The sequence below is a fragment of the Populus trichocarpa genome, chromosome 6 (genome assembly GCF_000002775.5).
Source record: "Populus trichocarpa isolate Nisqually-1 chromosome 6, P.trichocarpa_v4.1, whole genome shotgun sequence".
Lineage (NCBI taxonomy): Eukaryota > Viridiplantae > Streptophyta > Magnoliopsida > Malpighiales > Salicaceae > Populus > Populus trichocarpa.
In genome coordinates this window covers 25,867,216-25,889,480 of record NC_037290.2, presented here as the reverse complement: position 1 = coordinate 25,889,480, position 22,265 = coordinate 25,867,216, and the positions used below count along the sequence as shown (strand labels likewise).

Here is a 22,265-nt window from a genome sequence, read left to right as displayed (position 1 = left end):
AATTATGTGTCATATTAAGATTCTCTATTTATATTTATATTTTCATAGAACACCATATTTCCAGCCATAAGTATCTACCTTAAAAACAAAAAATAATAATTAATCAAGCATTTTTTTTAGATTGAGAAAATAAAAGTAGTCTTGCCAAGAAAATTTGGAGAAACAGCGAGGAAAATAAAGATGTGATAACTTTTTCCTACCAAACACATCCTTAACTACAAGTGTAGTGTTTCTCCACGTGGTAAAGGTAAAGGAGAACACAAATTCACAGAAGGCTGTCTGTCTTCTTCTTCTTCCCAAGGAAACCTACCTTACTAAACAAGCCACGGTCCTCGGCTCTCTTCTTTCATGCCTGGGAAAATGCGTTAATGTGTTCTACAGCGCATTGTACAGCACTAAATACCTTCATTGATGTGATGATGTCCTCTCATCTGTGCCATCCAGCTAAGATGAAGCTTCATGTGGGGCCTGATATCAGTGCTTGGTGTGTGGGCCCACTTGACCCTGATTGGAGGGTGCATGTTGATAGGGTAGGCAAGAGGAGTACGGAGAGGTAATTGTGTACATGTCGAAGAGTGGAGCTGTGCATGCTTCTCTAGCTTCAATGAAGAAGATGATGGATTGCCCGAGAAACTAAACTAAACTAAGGCTGCCTGATTTCTTTCCACGTGCTCGACATTTGTTTTCACGTTAACTTTTTCCTTGCCGATGAGTCTTCGAAAGCAATTTATTGTGATGTATTTATCAAGGTACTCACTGTTTAATCTACAGTATTAAACTGTGTTTGACTATATTTTAAAAATATATTTACTTGGAAGGATATTATTTTTTATATTTTTTTAATGATTTCAATACCTAAAATGTTTTTCATGATAAAATATATTAAAATAATATTTTTTTATTTTTTAAAAATTATTTTTGAGATTAGCCCATCAAAATGATAAAAAACATATAAAAAATTAATTTTTTATCAAAAAAAATTAATTTTTTAAATTTTTCATGAATAAATGAAAATTGAGTGTGTACTGACAGGTTTTACATGTTCATTGATGTGGGGGAATATTTTTTAATTAATTTGAATTTGAAGTCTAGTTTTCGAAATAATTTATTTATTTTATTGTATCTAATTAATGAGAAATATATTCTTAAAATCATCTATAAAAATCTTGCATGACATATAAATTTAAGTTCAATTGTAGCATGGATACAAGAACAAGACACGTATCTTCAAACTTAAGGGCATCCTAAGCCTTCCATGAAAAAATAAAATAATTATCTTGATGTTACTTCACAATTGATGGTGAACAGCTCTCAAAAATCAATTAGATAAGATAAGAACCTTTTAATCACGACAAGAATTGTTTCAACTAGGATTTGGTTCTTTCTTAAATCACCTTATTTGGGCGGTGATTAGTAATTAATTAACTCAGGATTTGAAAGAAAAGGTGTAGATATATATGAACCATAAAACTTTTCCTCTGATATGCACACTAGCTAGCCTAGTAAGAACTTAGGGATCACTTGCCTTTTGATTTTAGGCAAAATTCCTCACTGCATTTATGTGTTCATCTTAGTTATTCAACCGTATTGTTGTATATATTATAAATTAAAGTATAATTGATTAATCGTCACATGTTTTTTCTTAATTTATTGACCTTCAAACCGGTCGGGTTTAATAATTTTTATTTTACTCTATCTTATTAATAAATAAATTATTAAATTTGATTAATCACGCTTTATTTATATTTTTTTTACCTTTATTGAATTGGAAAATTCTGTTGGATGCCTAACTATACGATCGATTTAGTACAAGTTTCTCAAGTGGGTCTTGAGCAATATTTTAATAAATTATTTTGCACAAGATGAAATTGAACCATCAATGAGGACAAGGTATTGAAAAAAACTTTTCCCTTGATTTTATAATTTTTCCTTTTTTTTTTATTGCCACAAGAGTTGCAACTCACCACCAAATGTTACAACCCAACTAATATTAAAATTAATAACTCCTTGTTCAACATAAAATGCCCTAAATTTCCATGAATTGTGTAGGTGTACTAGATGCTAGGAACATGAAAGCAAACAATGCCAGGACTCGACCAATTAGGGCTCGTGTTTGGTAAAATAAATAAATAAATCACGATTATAATAAAAAAACAAATAAGACCCATAAATCCCACGAGCAGAATATTGGTATAAAGGTTTATAGACCAATAATGCTTTGTATTGTTGACATAGTTCATACATGATGATGATGGGTGCTAAGTTAATGTTGTTTAATAAATAATTTAATAGATTCATAATCCATCATTGCAAATTATTAGTATTAAACACCATTAATTGTTTACACTAACAATATTATATAATTGTTATCTACAAAAATCCTGTCATCAATCGTTTCTTCTCCATTACCACACCCACATCATGTGCTTGATTTCAATAATTTCAGGCACTTGCAAACAATCTGTCTTTCATTTTTCATTATTGTTAATTAATTACCTGGACATTTGTAGCATTAAACAATAATTATTTTTCTGTGAGTTTTATAAATTCTACATTACACAGTTTAGGGTTGTCTTAGCGTTTTTAAAAATATTGAAAATGAATTATTTTTTTAAAAAAATTATTAGCTCTAGATCGTTATAATCTACGAGCCGTGTTTAAAAAATATTTTTTATTTTAAATTAATATTTTTTGATATTTTTAGATCATTTTAATGTATTAATATAAAAAATAATTTTTTAAAAATTAAAAAAATATTATTTTAATATATTTTTAAAACAGGTTTGGGTGTGGGAACGAACCCATCCAATCCATAAAATTCCATGATCTTGATTAAACCCATTGAAGATGAAACAAAAATAATTAATAATGTTAAGAAATTCAACAACAACGTAACCAAACTATCTATACAGATAGAGACCTCTAATTATTGATATTCAAAAGTTCAAGACAGGAGAATATGTTGACATTTGCCCTCCCCAGCAAAAAAAAATAAAACAAAAAAAAAAAAAGTGTTGCTGAAATTCATTGGAGTCATTTCACAATACAAGTTCATTTTCTCACTAACCATCATGGCAATGAAACCTAGCCCGTGAGGATTAGACAAGTTAACAAAGATTAATCCATGTTAATTTTTGGTCCGGCAGTAGGTTCATACATTGGATTCATCAATTAATCTCCATCAACTCCAATTTTTGGTTTTTTTTTTTTGACACTCGATCTAGAAGAGAGTGAGTTTGTCATCTCTCGAGCCGACCGACCTATCAAGACTGACTGGCTGTACAAAGAATTATTTTGTGGGGTATTATTTTCCATATTAGTCGTTGTGATTGACAATTTTTTTGATCCTTTAGACACGGTCCAAAAAAGTTAGAAAATGAAATGAAAAAAAGAGAGAGGAAAAAGGAAACAAAATCCTGATAAAGCAAGGTTGGTGTAGAAAATGTGTGGACCATTTGGAGTCCACTTGCTTATATTTTAATGGACTTGCCCATGATCACTATTTCAAGATTATTATATCGAACACGCACCAATTTTTTATTTTATTTATTTTTGTATAATTTCATAATATATACATCAAGTATATATTCCATCCCAACATGCTGAGTTCAATCGTTCATCCAGTTTACAATCATTTGTTTAAGATTCCTAAATTAGTCAGAGTTCACATTGCATTATATTATACATTATGTATATTGTGATAATAATTGTTTTTTAAAATAATTTTTATTTTTTTTATTTTATTTTGATGTGGTAATATTAAAAATAAATTTTTAAAAATAAAAAAATATTATTTCAAAGTAATTTTCACTTAAAAATATATTAAAATAATATATATTTTTTATTTTTTAAAATTTATTTTTAACATTAATATAAAAAAAATAATTTAAAAAAAAAGCACAAGTTAACTATACAAACAAACACACCCTGAGTATTTAGACCGATCACTTTATGTTCGGGGATTGGTTTGGTAATTTTTTTAATTTTTTGAGTTTAAATTTTGATACTATCATCCAAATTCTCTAGACATACTAAACTAGTATGAGAGGTGTTGAGATAGAATGAGAAGTGCGAAACCATTCAAGAAAGTTTAAAGAAAAAAAGTTATAGATTTTTTTTAATTGATTATATAGATATATACTTTATATTGATTGATACATCTAAGTTAATAAATCTCTCTAAATACTAGTTTTAAAGTTTGAACTTGACAATTAAGAAGAAAAATTAAACGAACTTTCTAAATAATCACCTAAATACTTCTTAGATCTATATATCTAAGATATGATAAGAAAAAACCTTGTAGATTCAATTCATTGAGGTGCCAAAACATACTGCTGACATTGTTGACTATATATATATATATATATAGTCGGTCGAGGGTGGCAGAATTAAGGTCAAGATCTCTTGTCCATAGATCTACAGCATGGAAAGAAAGGTTTGCTTCTGATCTACTACTTCACCATGTTTGTAGTTGGTCTCCACGCATGATCTTCAACCACAGATCCTACTCTTCTTTCTTTTTTTCTTTTCTTTTTTCTCTCCTGAAAACTTATATCCTGCTAAACCACATGATCTTCGACCATGTTTCTTGGTCCCTACTGCACTCACAAACCCTAGATTTTTTTAAGGAGAAATGAACATGTACTGTGAATACAAGAAATCACAAACATATTTCATAAATGTCTTGCAGGTCGATACCTAACCTCGGCAGAGCACCGACCAATGGGCAGAGAGAACACAGCTAAGCATAATTAATTCACACTAATGCCTAGTGTTATGGTGCTTAACTAGGAATGGGTAACTCCATTTCTTTATACTTGAATTGTTTGAACTTTGAATGGTGGAGGCTTGCAAGAATCTCAAGAAGTATTTGTTTGTTCGGAAATTAATTGCCAACTAATCCAGACTCATTAAAGTATTGATTATGGATGCGAGTTGGTGGCTCAATGGGAGAGTGTGGTCTACTAGGAATAGGATAAAGAGGTTATGGATTCAACTCCTATCCTTACCTGGCCGATCACATCAATTTCTTGCAAAAACACAAGTTAAAACCAACATGTATTAGCAGCCACGGTTGTCTGAACTAGGTTCGAGTTATTGAGTCGAGTTATAAGTTATCAGATGAACCCACGAGTCACATGATCAGTCTAGATCAATCTTAAAAGGATATTGTTTTGGAAAAAAATAAAACAAAGTTTTTTTAAACAAAAACTAAAAAAAATATTTAGAGTAGACTTGAGTTTCGTTGAGTTATCCGAATCATCAATATTTAACCCATCAGAATATCCCAATTTCATTGACTCAAAGTCTGGAATAATAAAACCTGGTGTTTAAGATCAGATTTCGGATCAAACTTTTGAGTTAAATCAAACTGGGTTTAATAATTATCTAAGAAACTTGTCTTCTAAGAGAATTATAGGCCATCCTTAGTTCATATATAATGATGGAGAACTAGTGTATCTCAAGTGGTAACTCTCTGGTAAAGCTTCATTTTTAAAAAAAAATTCAAAAAGAGACCCAACACATATTACTATGTCGTTGAATTACAGGATCATTGATAAGACTTAGCACAATTTCGATAAATCTGTTGATTACATGGCCATTTTTTGGTGCAGGGAGCATGATTTTAATCATACTTGGAATTATGAACAACTCAAGTCTTGGCCAAAGCCACAAATCAAGCATGGAAAAAAAAGATATCTTGAGAACTCACAGTAATCGTTTAGGAGCCCACAGACATAAAAAATATTTTGTTAGGCAGATACAAGAGATCGCTGAGCCTCTTATTTATGAGACCACAAAATTACTAGACTAACTAACCAAATGAATGATGGGCACAAGGTGGAAGTTTTGGGTGCAGAGTCCATATCATGATCATGCTGCTTCGTCGACCATAAATAGAATTTGACCTATGCATTCAAAACCCTAAAGTTTAACAGGTTGGATATAGGTCAATGTTTTTATTGATTATAGTTTATGGTTAATATAAACAAGTTAGATATATTAATTAGTTAAGAATATTAGGTTTCCTTATTTTTTTCTAGCCAACTATGAGGAGCGTAACTTAATTAATCAGGTCCTGAGTTTGCTTTTTAGAGATCACCAGTTCGAGTGTCACAAACCTCAGAGTCACTGAATGTTTACATGGTCGTTAATTTCAGGATCTCAAGGAATTAGTTGAGGTGCGCGTAAAATCCGGATACTTATGATTAACAAAAAAAAAAAGCTCTAAAAGGTCCATATACATACATTTTTCTTTTTGGGGGTAAAATATGCACACCCAATTAAAATCATAATTATTAAATTTAGTTGGGTAAATTGACCAAGAAATTTATAACCCATAAACTAACTTTATTTAAGTTTTAAGTTGAATTGAAAAAATGTTGATTTAAAAATATCTAGTTTACCCAATCTAACTTGATTAAACACAGATTAAGTCAATTTTATACCTAATATGATAACTCCAAATTATACCTCTATACATTCCTTGTACTTAAAAATAACTTAAATATTAAAATAATTAATTATCAATTACCATAGTCTAATGCAAATATCATAATACTGTATTTTTCTTTCTTAAAAAAAAAGTCTTATGGTTGACTTATCCAAGAGAAATAACTTTTAATAGATGCCTGATTTATGTACGGTAATTAAAATCTTTATTATTTTAATTATAATATTTCGGCAATCTCTCAATATCTATTTGAAAGTGAGAATCTATATAATAGGTAACCAATATTTTCTCTAAAAAAAAAACAATCTTATGGCTGACTTTTTTCTAAAGAGAATTAACTTCTAATGAATGAGTTATTGATTTATTTATGGAAATTAAAATACCTTTTATTTTATTTATAATAATATATTTAATTTCATGTAATGGGTAACGAATATATAAGTTAATTTTGGTCAATTCAATATTGATTATATATGCTTCCACACATAATCTATTGAATACATAAAGTATCTAATTATTCATTTAAGACCTTGATTGTGCGTTCTTCATAAATTTCTCTCTTTCTCTGGGTTGAATCCACAACTACAAGTAATTTTCTCTAATCATATATCAAGAACTGTTTGGAAAAAAATATTTTTTTTACTCCAGTATTTGACCTTTCGAGTTGTTAATAAGTCTGGTCAAGTTGTTTAAGCTGATAAAACATTACTAAATTGGTAGAATTTAAGCATATCCATGTTCTAGAATATCTAATTAAAATTTTAATTTGGATCATTGAATTTTCAATTTGATTCTCAAGGGTATTTTTTATCCAATTGTTATGTTAGGTAAGACTAAATCTTCTTCACTAAAACTATGTTGATGTGAAAATTTTTTGATAAAAAAATAATAAATATAAGCATTTTCAGTCCAATATTCATATTTTATACACAAAAACAACATTAATTTGAAGAAAAAACCGATGGATAAATCTTTAAAATATTCAGGATCAAATTGATAAAATTATATAGATTTAGACTCAATTGAAAATGAGTATATAAGTAAGGGACTAGACTTGACGTTTCCCCAACATGTGTTACAATGCGTTTCAGACACATGAAGGTAACTTCAAGAGTTCAGAAAAAGGACATGCCACCAGTCCCACCAAACGTTTTGCAAAACCTCAAAATCTTCGAGCTCCGATGTAAGAAACAGAGCTCGCATTCTCAACAGCAAGAAACCATGAAGAGAACACACATTTCATACTCCCTAGATCGAACATGTCTGATTCTACTAATCACACTGGCTTTACTCTCTCTAATCCTCCTCTTAATTGTCGGTCAAAACAAATCGTCTCCATCAACCGACACTTCCTCAAACCAGCAAAAACACTCCATCCTAGACCAAAATCTCAATGACCCATCACAGTTGCCGAGACTGCCAAGGTTTGCTTACTTCATCTCAGGCACAAAAGGGGATGTTTCAAGTGTAAAAAGATTGCTTCAAGCAGTGTATCATCCTAGAAACTACTATTTGTTGCATCTTGATTTTGAAGCAAGTGACGGTGAAAGGCTTGAGCTTGCAAAGTATGTAAAGGTAGAGAGTGGTGTGATGAGGGAATTTGGGAATGTCATGGTTCTTGGTAAGGGTGATTTGGTTACATATAAAGGGCCTACTATGATTGCTAGTATACTACATGGGGTTGCTATTTTGTTGAAGCAGTTTGAAGATTGGGATTGGTTTGTTAATTTAAGTGCTGAAGATTATCCTCTCATGCATCAAGATGGTAACTTTTTGAACTTTTGTTTTGCTTTTTTGGTGTTTTTGGCTTGAATAGAGAATGATTTGAATTGGGCTTTTTTGTTAGATTGTTTGTTTTAATGGGTCGTTTTGTACAGATAGTGTGGTTTATAGGTTTGGGTTTATGCCTCAAGATGGTAAATTTTTTATCATTTGTGTTGTTTTGGGTTTAATTAGAGCTTGATTTGAAATGGATTTATTGTTTTGTGCTGGATTTTTTATTTTGATGGTAGTTTTTGATAGGTGAACGTGGTTTATAAGGTCTTTGTTTATGGCTCAAGATGCTTTGTGAATATTTGTGTTGTTTTTCTTTGTGTTTTGTTTTAAATAGAGATTGCTTTGAATTGGTTATTGTGTGTGATTTCTGGATTCGTGTTTGTGGCTATTTATAGGGTGTGGTGCTTATTTTTAGCCAGGTAGGAGGTGAGGGATAGGAAAATGAGTGTTTTGTGCCTTGCTTTATAAGATTTTAAGTGCAATGAGAAAGTAGATGATGTAGAATAGAAGGGTCATGTTGTTGATGTTTCAAGAGATGCCAAGATTGAAAATGGATCTGCTCGTGCATTTGTTTATAATCTTTAGGATAATGTAGAAGGCTGCGTTAAGTGGATTTGCAAGTTGGCCATGCTTGGTAGTGTGAAGTTCATATTACCTGAGACATTGGTGTACCCGGATTTATGTATTTCTAACAATTTTGTGTATGTAGTTATGTCCACTCACTCATAATTCGGAGGAATTAGACAATGAAAGTGCATTTGTATTGCTACTTAAACCTTTAAGAAATTAGAAACATAAGATCTACGTTTCATGAAAGTGAAAAGGAAAACTAACTACAGAGTTGGTCTCAATTGATATTTTATTGAATAAGAGTGTTGTCAATGAAACTTATCACGGCATTCTGTTTCAGATATCCTGCATATTTTCTCCTACTTGCCTAGAGATCTGAACTTCTTGGAGCACACAAGTGGTATCGGTTGGAAAGAGTGAGGATGCTGTAATTATAAACTTGATTTAGAACATTACATCTCGTTACTGTGGTGTCTTTATAATTTATTTTTTTCGTATCTTTCAGGTACCAAAGAGCAAAGCCTATAATCATAGATCCAGGCTTGTATCATGCAAAGAAGTCTGGTGTATTTTGGGCCAAAGAGAAAAGGAGTTTGCCTGCCGCTTTCAAGTTATTTATGGGTACTGCTTTCATATCAGCTTTATATCGTGAAGTCACTCATGTCTTCAGTTTTTAATTTCCTTATTTCATATCTAAATAATCTCTTTCTAATGATCATTTCGTACATCACTATTACACGATTCATATGCTTTTCCCAGCTATTTTAAGATATGAGAATAGCTCAACTGAACAATAAATTGCTGGGAAGCTGTGTTTTTGCATTCATTTTGTACATTCTGTAGGACCATTATAGCATGTCACGCTGTAGTTCTCTTCTTTCCTTGACCTTACCCTAGTTTATTATCTGATTTCAGGGTCTGAATTGGTGGTTCTTACAAGGTCATTTCTTGAATTCTGTGTCTGGGGATGGGATAACCTCCCCCGCACTGTCCTTATGTATTACACAAATTTCTTGTCATCCACAGAGGGATACTTCCATACTGTCATTTGCAACCAAAAAGATTACCAAAACACTACAGTTAACCATGACCTGCATTACCTAAAGTGGGATAACCCTCCAAAGCAATATCCATTGAATCTCACCGTGGAGCATTTTGAAGACATGGTTGCAAGTGGTGCCCCCTTTGCCCGTAAGTTTGCAAAGGATGATCCAGTTCTTAACAAAATTGACAAAGAACTTCTGGGGATACCGGATGGACAGCTTACTCGAGGGCGCTGGTGTGCAGGAAAGTCTCTTTCAGATAAAGATCCTTGTGTTGTTTATGGGAGTCCCTTTGCTGTTAAACCAAGTACTGTTAATTCACGGAGGCTAGAGGAACTAATGGTGAAACTTCTTGATTCTGAAAATTTCAGATCTAAACAATGTAAATAATTTTCCATTACTCAAGTTTTCTTCTCTTGATTTTTAAAATATTTTTTTGTTTGAAAATATATTAAAATAATATATATATTTTTTTATTTTTTAAAAATTATTTTTTACATAATATTTTAAAATTATCAAAAAATATTTTTAAAATACACAAACAAACAAGTATTAGCTGGTGCAATCTGTTGTCCTCAAAACCATGGCCCTTGCGAGCAAATCAATGCTTAGAACCATAGTAAAAAATGTCAAGAGTGAACTTGTCCAAAAAATGCAGTCAATCAGAGCAATGCCATTCAAATTTTGATTATTATCTTACGAGGACTCCGATGCACCCGACAACAGGGAACCGACACAGGTCAAGTCAATTGCTGCCAAAGTCTTCAAACACAGAGAAGACTTTATCCTTAAAGCAACCAGTGGTTGAGAGATTCCTAGTGGAAAAATGAAGAACTCTCAAACCATGATGGAAGAGAAGCAGCTAGGGTTCTTCGACTTGCTCAAAGAATCCCTCAAAACCCCCTTCAGAAATCCCAATCTCATCATCTTTGCCTTCTTCTCCTCTCTCCCTTTGTTCTCCTTTTTGATCATGTACGAGACTGTCTTCCAGCAAACCATGATCAAAACATTGAAGGATATTTTAAAGGAAAGAACATCTCATTTTGATGTTCTCGATTATTATGATGCAATACCAGGAGCTACAGAGAGGTTGATTGAAGGAATTTCTAGTGAGTTTTTTCTACTTTGTCTCATATATTTAGGGATACTCCATTTGCTAGACCTCTTCAGCATGATTGCTATAGTAGACATAGCTTCAATGATTTACAAAGGAGATCGGAAAGCCATGAATCTTAAGGACATGCTAAGCAGATGCATCAAAGAAACAAGAATTAAAGGGCCTCTCATCACATCCATCTATGCTCTCCTTTTAGATTCTCTTATTTCAGTTGGACTAGTCTCCACGGTGATGTACATATTCCTCGGGTCAATCTCTTCCTTCTTCTCCATGGTATTTGCCTTAGTCTTTATAGGTTTACTATCAAAATACATAGAGTGGAGTGCTGTATGGAACATGGGAATTCTGATTTCCATTTTGGAAGAGAAACATGGTGATGTAGCATTGATAATCTCAGCATATCTAAGCAGAGGTAGCAGGCAACGTGGATTTCTTCTAATGCTAGTGTATTTTTTGTGGAGGTTTGCCTTAAGATTGGGATGCGTTTACGTGGGATGGGACAAAGGAGGAAGTGGAGTTGCAGTCACAGCAGTGCATGCTAGCCTTGTTTGTTTGGCCAAAATGTGGCTGTGGCTGATATTCATGGTTTACTTCTATGATTGTAAGAAGAAACGTCTGCATGAAAAAATTGACGTGGAGGGAGGACAAGAGGAGAGTACTTGAGGGCACTAGGCAGCATTGATATTGCAGTCGAGCCCTTGTCCCTTTTGGCACCATTTTCATTGCTGTAATGGCCAAACTTCCTTTTCTTTTGTTGGCCAGCCAAGGCTGGTGGGTGTCTCGCTCTGAATATTTCATGGCATGGATTTGATTCCTGTTCTCAATGCTTGCTATTTATTGTCTGCTTTTCCCCTATTCAGCTTACTTTGTGAATGAATTTTCTCCACGTTTGTGAAAGGATAAAAAAAGACATTGATTACTTTTGGGTGTTTATTTCTGACGTAGCTTTAATGGTTATGACTGGAAAAAAAAAATAGAAAAAAAATTTTTAGTTGTAGTTATAAAATATTTGGATAAAATATCTTGGTTTTTTATATACAGTTAAAAGGAGACTAGTAAGGAATATTTAAGAAATTCAATTAAAAAAATATGTAAAAATTGTTATATAAAAACTACAATTTAAACTCAATGTTTTTAATAGATCCCGCATTATAAAACTGAGTTTAATACTATACCAAACATGTTCTTGTGTTTATTTCACCGTTAATGTAAAATCTAGTGCAAAACATCTTAGTATTTGAGTCAATGCCTCGGCTGCCAGGTTGGTTTAAAATTTAAATTGAGTTTTAATTGAATTTAATTTTTTTTTATTTTGCAAACTTAGTTGATCTATGTTAGAAGAGTTAATTCTAAAAATTTATTTTCAGTAATTAAAAATTTATCCAATTCCCTTGACAAATAATAAAATAAAATGCCACCCACCAATTATATAGCTCTTTTTTTATTTACAATATTCCAAATTCATACTATTTTATTAAAAAAAATATTAGATAAACCTAGCACATAAACCAAATCATTATGAGTTTAATCCACCACTAAGACAATTCACCTAGTGATAATTTCCTTTTAGAGTTTCAGTTTAGGATAGAGTTAGCAAAATCCATTTTCTTGTCTTTTTTAGAAAATTGCATGACATGATATTTTAATTAAAGATATAATTTTTTTTTTCAATTTATAGTATTCTAAATTCTCATTTTTTAAAGTAATCATTAGTCGAATCTAGCACACCAGCCAACTCGATCCAGCACCATTCGAGCTCACCTGGTAATGTTTCCTTTTGGATCTTTAATTAATTCAAGGGAGAACGAGATAATTGTTTTTTTTTTCTTTCTTTTTTTGGGGAAAATTATTGTAAAGATTATTAGGCAAGTTCTTTTTTAAGACGTCGGTTCACTACAAACCCAATTATTCACCTAATTAATAATATTTCCTTTTCAAGCTTTTAATCCCTTTATTTTTCCATTAAATTATATAATATGTTGAGTTGGATAGATTAATAAAATGTTCATAAATTCATTTTAATTCATATTCAAGACTAATTTAGCACATAGACTAATAACTCACTGCGAATCTTTCTTTTTAAACTCCTAGACCTGCATAACCAGAAAATCAATTTTCTTGGAAAAATTATATAAAATGTTGAGTTGGACATATTCACAAATTAATCATCTTATTTCATCCCAACAATTATAGATGAAAATCTTTTTAATACATTGTAATCTAAATCTTTAATCATTTACTAAAAATAATAATTTTACACACAGAACAACTCGTAACGAGCTCGTTCCACCATGAACCTGGTTAACCTGATAATTTCCTCTAATCCTATCCAAATCATGGAGAGGATACAGATTGGATTATAAATAGTCAAATTGTACTAACAAAAAAATCACTCTTTGCTTCTCATTTACTGTGTTCTTAGTTCTTAGTGTCTATTATTGCTCTTGCTTTCTTTTTTTTAAAAAAACATGGCATACCGCAAAAGATCTCCATGCCAAGATGCTAGGAGCAGGATTTACCCAAAAATATCACAAACACAAAGCGGGAGTAGGCCTGTTCCGAAATGGGAGAAGGAATTCTGCCTCCAAGTAGGCGGGATGCAATGGAAAGATTTCTTGAAAGCCAAGAAATACATCTTGCCAACAGGGAAGATCATGCTGTGGGATGACACTGAAGGAAAGGAGTGCTTCTACAACGCTAAGTGCAGGTTTTGGGCACTCAAATTCGGTCACACCCGTTATTACAGAACACACTATCAAAATCCTGACAAATATATTGATAAAATTGACTGGAATTCTGAAGTCGATCCTCAACTTTTAATGGGACTGGAAGCAGCACTTGAGCCAGTGCCTTATGATGACAAGGAGAAGAATCCTGTTGTTTCTGTAGAAGAAATCAAGCCAACAGGATGGGATGTGTGTGAAGATTGGCAAGGACCTAGGTGCTTGACAGGCTTGATTGTTGGAGACAAAGAGGATGGACACTGCATGGGACAACAAGAACTTGCTAATTGTTCATCAATTAATTAGTGATTTTATGGGATTTTCAAGTTGGATGATTAGCCTATTTGCACACCCATCTTCTTTCTTTTTTTTCTTTTTTAAAAACTGATGGGTTCTGATGAAAATTTAGTTAAACATATTCAAGTCTTGCTAATCATGTATTTTGCTGTTAAGCTTATATATTAATCCTTTAAATAAATTACAGTCTTAAGGAGATTTAACTTTGCAAATCCCTATTTAAATATCCAATTATGCACCAGTAATTTTTCTGTATTTTTTGTTTTGGGTCAGTGTTCTTGATATGCATAGCTGTCCCTTTTGCTACCTTCCTAATTAAGCATGGTATTTTTCTATGTAAAAAATTAGCAAACATCATCTCCCTGAAAAAAATAGGGTTTGAAAAATTGATCTACAGTAGTTGATAGTTCTTCCCTTGAAAAGTTTAGGGGAGAAAAAATCAGCGGGAAAAGGATAAAACAATCTAAAACGACCCAGCATCAAGGTTTTTACCGGGTTACAAGTTGACTCATTAAGTCAAATCAACTCATTTCAGGTTAACTTTTTTTGAGATTCAGGATCGACCCACTAAGCAGGCAGGTTTAATAACAGTGCCTAAATCAAGAAGATGAATTTAAAACTAACTTGAACTTAAATATGGAACTAGCAGCGCTTATTTGGCCATTTTCCTTTTTACAAGGGGCAAAAAAGAAAAGGAAAAGGAAAAGACAGTATCTTGCCATACTGTCTAGAAAGCTTGTGCTAAAACAAAACGAAGCATTACATACTTACAACTTCAAAAGGGAAATCTATCAGGCAATCATGGCTTCTCTTAATGAACTGCTCTCTATTTTCCTGATGTGCAATCTGTTCTGGGGAGGAAGATCTGAAGCTACATCAGCATCAACTATAATCGAATCTTCTTCCTTGAAATCTCCCTTCAAGACTCCCATTGCAATTTCATTCTCAACCAACTGCTGTATCACACGCTTAACTGGTCGTGCTCCGAAGTTCGGGTCAAAGCCCAGTTTCCCCAAAAGGTCGGTGGCTTCCTTGGTGTGATGCAGATCGATTTTCTTTTGTTTGAGCCTCTCTTTCAGTCGATTCATCTAGCAACAGACAATGAAATGTTAGATCCTGATCAAAATAGTTTATGGCACAGTTCAATTAAAAAACAAAACACAAAAGAAGCACACATTTAATCACAGGGGCCTATGTCTCTAAAACTTTCATTCATGTGAACATATTAGAGGAGTATCAAAGAACACAAGAGCTGATTAACTTTAAACCAATGGTGTCACAAACAACAGATATTATAGTTCAACCTCAGATGCATCATACACTTAGAGGACGGGAGCCTATTGCCTTGGAGAGTCAAACCTGTCTAGAAATAATAGGCAGCAGAACATGATTGGACCAATTCTTCATTCATGACATGACAGGTATCAGAACAAGCACACATAGGAACAAATAGTTTACAGATCAATCCCTCTCATACCTTTTCACTAATCGTGAATGCTGTAAACCATCAAGCATGAAACATGCAATAACCAATGCGCTCATGAATTTTAGTCCAATACAAGACCAGCAAATTATTCAAAAAGCTAGAAACTTGGCCATTGAAATGGATGAACCACTTATTTTCTATAGGGTGAGTTTTTTTTTTTTTTTTAAATCCTTCCCTATGTCGCTGTTCCATGGATAATTTGGAATTCGGACCTCATCAACCAACTCGTCTGAGGTCCATAAACAAGAAGCAAATGAGATGATGCTCATAGAGAGATGGCCTCTCTCTCTCTGGATGTTCATTACAAAATGTGACTAAAATGGAAAAGAAATCAACAAGACTACCTAAACACTACATCAGCCTCCTTCTATTCCCAAGAATCCCACAGAATTACATGTTGCAGGGATTCCAAAGTTCTATTGACCAAGGTAGGTTAGAAAATGCATTCAGGTGTCCTAGCAAAAAAATCAACAAGGAAAAAGAAAGGCAATCAGAACATCGAACTAAACGTTTACTATAGGAAAGAATTATTACCTGTATCTCAACAATTCTATTGATTTCTTTGGAGTCCAAAGGCTTGAAAACAATATATTCATCAATACGATTCATGAATTCTGGACGGAAATGTTGTCTGGCCAAATCTACAACTTGTTTTTTCATGATATCATAAACAACTTCCTTGGTATCATGTGTATTACTGAGAGTTTCAAGTATCAAATGGGAACCGATGTTTGAAGTCATAATCACAACAGCATTAGTAAAACTAACAGTTCTTCCTTGAGAGTCGGTTATCCTTCCATCATCCAACAACTGTAACAGAATGTTGAAGACATCATGATGCGCTTTCTCAATTTCATCAAACAGCACTACGGAATATGGCCTTCTACGAACCACTTCAGTGAGTTGCCCACCTTCTTCATAACCAACATAACCAGGTGGGGCCCCCACCAAGCGTGAAACCGCATGCTTTTCCATGTATTCACTCATATCTATTCTTACTAGAGCATTTTCAGTGTTAAAGAGGAAACTGGCTAAGGCCTTCGCAAGCTCAGTTTTGCCCACACCAGTGGGGCCCATGAACATAAAGCTAGCTATCGGACGATTTGGATCAGATAGTCCTGCCCTTGAACGCCGGATGGCATCGGCCACTGACCTTACTGCAATATCTTGACCAACTACTCTCCTGTGTAGCACCTCTTCCAGTAAAACTAGCTTCTCCTTCTCTGATTGCTGAAGGTTTGACACAGGTATACCAGTCCATTTGCTTACAATTTCAGCAATGTCAAAATCAGTCACCTCTTCTCGAAGCAAAGACTTTCCGGACTTTCGGAATTCAGAAAGGTTTTTGTCAGCCTCCTCTAACTGGCGTTGAAGGGACATTAGAGTTCCATATCGGAGCTCAGCAGCGCGGTTCAGGTCATACTCGCGCTCAGCAGCTTCCATCTCTTGATTGACTCTATCAATCTACAAGCATTTTTAAAAAGTACAACGAAAAATTAAGGTATGAGGATAACTTTGAGGTCAGTCCACCAATAACAAACAAAGACTTACCTCTTCTTTTAAGGATCGTATTCGATTCATGAGATCCTTCTCACGATCCCAAAGTTCAGTTAGTTCTTTCTGTTTTTGCTTAAGTTCTTCCAAATCATGTTCAAGCTTACTCAACCTCTCTTTTGATGCTTTATCGGTGTCATTTTTCAAAGACAACTTCTCCATCTCCAACTTCAACACAGCTCTATCAATTTCATCCAGCTCTGTAGGTTTAGAAGTGATCTCCATTTTCAGCTTTGCAGCCGCTTCATCAACAAGGTCAATGGCTGGACAATAACTCAGAAAGAGATAATGAGAGAGGTCAACAGATCACAGGCAGAGAAAAACTAAAATGTACAGCGTCAAACATTTTTTGGTAGTGACCATGATGGTAGAAGATTGTAGTGCCAAATTAAGTGCCTAGAAACCTTAAAAAGTTAAAAAAACAAAAGGTGAATTGCTAGTCTTCCTTATTCCCCAGCCTCCCCCTCCCTTTTTTTACTTTATTCTATTTGGAGGTAAGTAGGAGTGCTCATCCTTTCCAGTTATAATGCTTCTCATTTTCCTATTTGACAGATATCAAGCTAGCCACCACAATGACCACTAATAGAGGGCATTGAGTGCACTTCAATGCTTTAATTGCTCTCGTGCATTGTCAATTAGATCGCACACTATCAATATGCATCAAATAAAGTGGCAACAAAAAAGAAAAAAACGACGGAAAAAGAATACCCCATTATCCAGTTATGATCCTGAAATGGAGTAATGGGAGGAGAATATACTCAAAACTTTTTTGCATAGAGTGCTTGCTCTCAAGTCTTAAAACTGCACCTTTGTGGTTGCAAGCCTAAGACATATTGTCCATAGAAAAATGAAATTTTCTCCTTTCATACTCATTTTAAAGATTGAAGCTGAAACTCTGGAAATAGTTTATTTTCTATCACCATACACAGATGCGGGCATAAAATTTAACAGAAACCACCCCTGCCTTTTATGTCCAATGTTGAAAAATAAAGTTCTCTTTTTCTCGTTACTTAATTTTACCTTTGTCAGGCAGAAAACGTTCTGTGATGTATCTATCTGCAAGAACTGCTGCTGCAACAAGGGCACTGTCTGATATTTTAACACCATGATGTAGCTCATAACGCTCACGCAGCCCGCGAAGAATGGATATTGTATCTTCAACAGTTGGTTGATCGCAAAACACTTGTTGGAACCTTCGTGCGAGTGCTGGATCCTTCTCAATGTATTTCCTATACTCATTCAATGTAGTTGCCCCTATACACCGTAGCTCACCTCGCCCAAGCATTGGCTTCAACAAGTTCCCAGCATCCATTGCACCAGAAGTAGCCCCTGCAAGAAAATCATCAAGAAGGCCTCCCATGTCAATGGTGAGTAAATTCTTAATTAAGACAGTTGTGACATCATAGAGAAGATTACATACTGAGATGCCAATTTGAGAGTGTCTGCTGACACGTAAAATTACCCATGATCTCACCTCATGCAAACACACACCCAACTCAAACACTTGTGAATATGAACTCAAAAGTTTTGTGTTAAGCATCTAAAACCACCAATTCTAACGGTGCATCTAAGTAAATAGTTGGTTAATTCTAACCTGCATAGCAATTATTAGTAAATAAAGGAAGACAGCAAGCAGAAGCATGGCACTGACCTGCACCAACAACAGTATGGATCTCGTCAATGAATAATATGATCTGCCCATTTGAAGCAGTAACTTCCTTCAGCACAGCTTTTAACCTCTCCTCAAATTCTCCACAATACTTGGCGCCAGCAACCAATGCACCCATGTCCAGGGAGATTAACTGTCCATACACAAAATTGAAGCATAAAAAAGTTCTATTCAAATTAATTTAGGCTTGTCAGCAAAAAAAATCAGTGTATCTTGCAAAATCCAAATCTGAATCTAATTGCATATCCGCAGGACCAGAATATGAACTCCAATATGTCAGATCCCTCAAAATCATATTTGATTTCCAACTCTTTCAAATTAAATCCATAAGAGGAATTTGATTCAAGTCATTAAAAAAATTCTTATTTTTACCCAGTCAATACAAAACAAGATGCAATTTAGAGTAAAATGTAAAAAGATCTAGCAAAAGCTTGCAAACGTAACTAATTTAAAATCATGTCAAATTACCCATAAACAATGGATGCGAAATCGAGGGAAAGAGGAAGATAAGGATAACAACCTTCCGATTCAACAGAGGTTCTGGCACGTCACCACGCACAATTCTTTGAGCTAGTCTACAAAAATAAAACACAATTTCATTAAAAACAAAAGCAAAAAGAGAATTGCACATGATGCCTAAAATTTTGATCTAACTCATCAATGCATCAAGAAAGATTCTCAATATGATTCTCAATTGTGAAGTTACATGAATTAGTAATGGCATATTTCAACACAGAACATAGTAAAGAAGCCTTTTGAATGGCCCATGGAATAGGTGAGAACATTAATTCACAAAGGATGAATTACAGGTCCAGTACCACGACATATCAACACGAGCAGGGAATTGTTTTCCTTCAATTAAGTTGACAAACCAAATGGACTACACTCTAGATAACCAGCAGATACAAAGTGTTGTGCGTCTCAAATTTCAGTAGCTACCATTATTCAGGAAACTTAGACATCACAATTTTGGGAAAGATTTGTGCATAATTCTACCCAGCTCAGTGTTTGCCAAGTATGCAAAGCAGTCCACTTTTTTTCTTCATAATTCCATCCAGCTTAGTGTCTACCAGAGATACAAACCATCAATTTACCCAAATCAACAATATAAACTACTAAGCTTTCCATGCAATCATCGAATACAAGGATGGGATTTAAATTCCTTATATGTGAACAGTAGACCTACCCCTCAGCAATTGCAGTTTTTCCCACACCAGGCTCCCCAATAATAACAGGATTATTTTTTGTTCTACGTGATAATATCTGGATACACCGCCGAATTTCATCATCTCGACCTATCACAGGATCGAGTTTTCCACGCCTAGCAAGCTCAGTCAAGTCACTCCCATATTTATCCAGTGCCTGGTATTTCCCTTCAGGATCTGTGAACATTAAGAATATAACAGATAAGGATAGGCTACAAATTATTACAGGAAGTATAACACCAAGTAAAAGTTGCTAGCAGAAGAAGAAAAATTTATTCTTGCATAGCAACATGCATGTCAAAGTTGTACAAGCACATGCCTTACACTATTATACAGATGAAAAAGCAAAATCTTAATAAACTAGGCTGACATACTAGTTGAATCATAGAGTAAAATTATGCAGAAAAAAAAAAGAAAATCTAAACTCATACTTTGATCAGTTACTCTCTGATTTCCACGAACAGCTGTAACAGCATCCCTCAAATCCTTCTCGCTAACCCCAAGGTTCCTCAAAAACTGCTGCCCAAACCTCTTGTCTAAATGGAATGCCAAGACAATATGCTCTACAGAAACAAAATCATCTCCCATATCCTTCTTATTCTTTCGCGCATTGTCCAACAAGGAGCTGAGATTTGAACCCATTACAGGGCCACTGGTCCCACCTGTCACCTGCAACAAAAACAAATCATCAAATGCATGCGCACACGCTCCAACACAACCACAAGCCTACATCTACATATTGTATATCCATCAAAAGCATGCACAAATGTATCATTGAAGCACACTACACACCTTTGGTTGATGCGATATAAAGTCGATTGTGATTTGCAAAGCTGAAGAGTTGTCAACTCCAATCTTTGCAAAGATTCTTCTCGCCAATCCATCCTTTTGCTCCAATAGGGATTTCATCAAATGCTCAGTTTCCACTACTTGTTGCTTGTTAGCTTGTGCTGTTTCAACAGCACCAACTACCCCCTCCCACGCCATCTCAGTGAATTGAGACGGATCAAGCTGGAAATAACAGAAATGCCATCAGAACATGTGAAAACACTCATGTAAAAGAATATCTCCACTACATAATAACATTATTAAACATTAAAAAAAAACAATATATATAAAAACAAAAAAGAAAACCCAAAGATATTAGCTGCTCACTAACAAGACATTCCATAACACTGATTACATTTCTGCCATGTTTCCGTCACTTTCCTTTACAAATACTTGTGAAACGTGATTTAATTTTCCGAATTCAACCCAAAAATTTATTTTTCTGTTCATAATTTGCCGAGTGCTAAAAATCTGTGCTTTTCCAAAAACATTTCTTTCGAATTGTAATTTTCAAGTAAATAGTTAACTAAATTACAATTTTAAACTCTCATTAACTCGAATAATTAGGAAAAAAACATAAAATTCTCTACAATTCATAAATTAATACTAACAATAATAACAAAGAAATAACGGAAAAAGAAAAAACTTACCTGGGAGGAGCTGGCCGTGGCAGAGGAGAAACGAGGAGAGGAAGAGTGGAAGAAGCGAGTGGAAGTGATCGTTGAAAAGTTGGCGAAAACGACATTTTTATTGTCGTTTAGAGGCCGAGAAAAGGCCGTGCCGAGCAGTGAAGAGGAGGAGGAGATTGTGCGAGTGCGAGAGAGTGAAGAGTGAGGCGAGTGAGAGAGTCTTGATAGCTTTGAGGTGGATTTAATGGTGGTTAAAGCTGATTTCGTTAGCCTTTTTGACGCCATTTCTAGGGGTTTTTTACAGAGATTGAAGTGGAATTTGGGAGAGAGAGATTGAGAACGAGAGAGAGAAGGGTTTTTGAAAGCTTGGAGAAGAGGCAAAAGGAAGCATGGAGAAGAGTTTAGGAGCTTCTTCTTCAGGATTCTTGTTGCGGCTTGTCGTTCCAAGATTTGGAACTTAACGCTGTCCTCAACGACTTGTCAATCGATTGATGCTTATTGCTCCATAGTTATTAAACCATTATACCATAGTTATTACTCAATCCAATAGTTTAACCTGAAAAATCTGAGATTTCTGGAGTGTTTAGACAAGATTGTTAAATTTGCATTGAAATTTTAGAGAAAAATGTTCAATCTTATGCTATTTAAAATTAAAAATTTAGAGCTCGTTGTTTATTAATGGAGTCAACCTATTTGATTTAGTAGACAAACATATTCTTAGTGGATTAAGGAATTTTTTTTTTATTTAACAAGTAGAGATTAACATTTTATTGTTAAATAGGTTGAGAATATACTTTGGGGATGGGAATTGGAATACATTTTAAATTCAGGGACCAAACTGAAATAAAACTAAAAAAGATCAAATTGAATATATTTTTAAAGAGATGGCTCCTGCTGGACTCCTTGGATTTGTC

The 22,265-nt window shown here is 34.0% G+C and overlaps 4 protein-coding genes across 4 annotated transcripts; 3 read left to right on the top strand and 1 right to left on the bottom strand.

Moving 5' to 3' along the window:
- Positions 1 to 7,539: 7,539 nt before the first annotated feature.
- Positions 7,540 to 11,784, top strand: LOC7468681 (beta-glucuronosyltransferase GlcAT14C). The gene is made up of 4 exons (XM_002309634.4): positions 7,540 to 8,219; positions 9,141 to 9,216; positions 9,306 to 9,421; positions 9,716 to 11,784. Exons 1-4 carry the CDS (start codon positions 7,550 to 7,552, stop codon positions 10,231 to 10,233), a joined length of 1,380 nt encoding a protein of 459 aa, XP_002309670.3. The 5' UTR covers positions 7,540 to 7,549; the 3' UTR covers positions 10,234 to 11,784.
- LOC7468680 (uncharacterized) lies at positions 10,670 to 11,784 on the top strand. The gene has a single exon (XM_002309633.4). The coding sequence runs from the start codon at positions 10,670 to 10,672 to the stop codon at positions 11,621 to 11,623; it is 954 nt and encodes a 317-aa protein (XP_002309669.3). The 3' UTR covers positions 11,624 to 11,784.
- A 1,644-nt stretch (positions 11,785 to 13,428) lies between these two features.
- On the top strand, positions 13,429 to 13,989 carry LOC7489147 (uncharacterized). Its single transcript, XM_002309632.1, has one exon. The coding sequence runs from the start codon at positions 13,429 to 13,431 to the stop codon at positions 13,987 to 13,989; it is 561 nt and encodes a 186-aa protein (XP_002309668.1).
- A 599-nt stretch (positions 13,990 to 14,588) lies between these two features.
- LOC18100705 (chaperone protein ClpB3, mitochondrial) lies at positions 14,589 to 21,791 on the bottom strand. The gene is made up of 10 exons (XM_024604182.2): positions 21,373 to 21,791; positions 20,687 to 20,905; positions 20,326 to 20,563; positions 19,876 to 20,071; positions 19,210 to 19,264; positions 18,672 to 18,822; positions 18,041 to 18,349; positions 17,018 to 17,283; positions 16,001 to 16,930; positions 14,589 to 15,068 (listed from the first exon to the last, which is right to left on the bottom strand). Exons 1-10 carry the CDS (start codon positions 21,634 to 21,636, stop codon positions 14,772 to 14,774), a joined length of 2,925 nt encoding a protein of 974 aa, XP_024459950.2. The 5' UTR covers positions 21,637 to 21,791; the 3' UTR covers positions 14,589 to 14,771.
- Between the last annotated feature and the right edge of the window lie 474 nt (positions 21,792 to 22,265).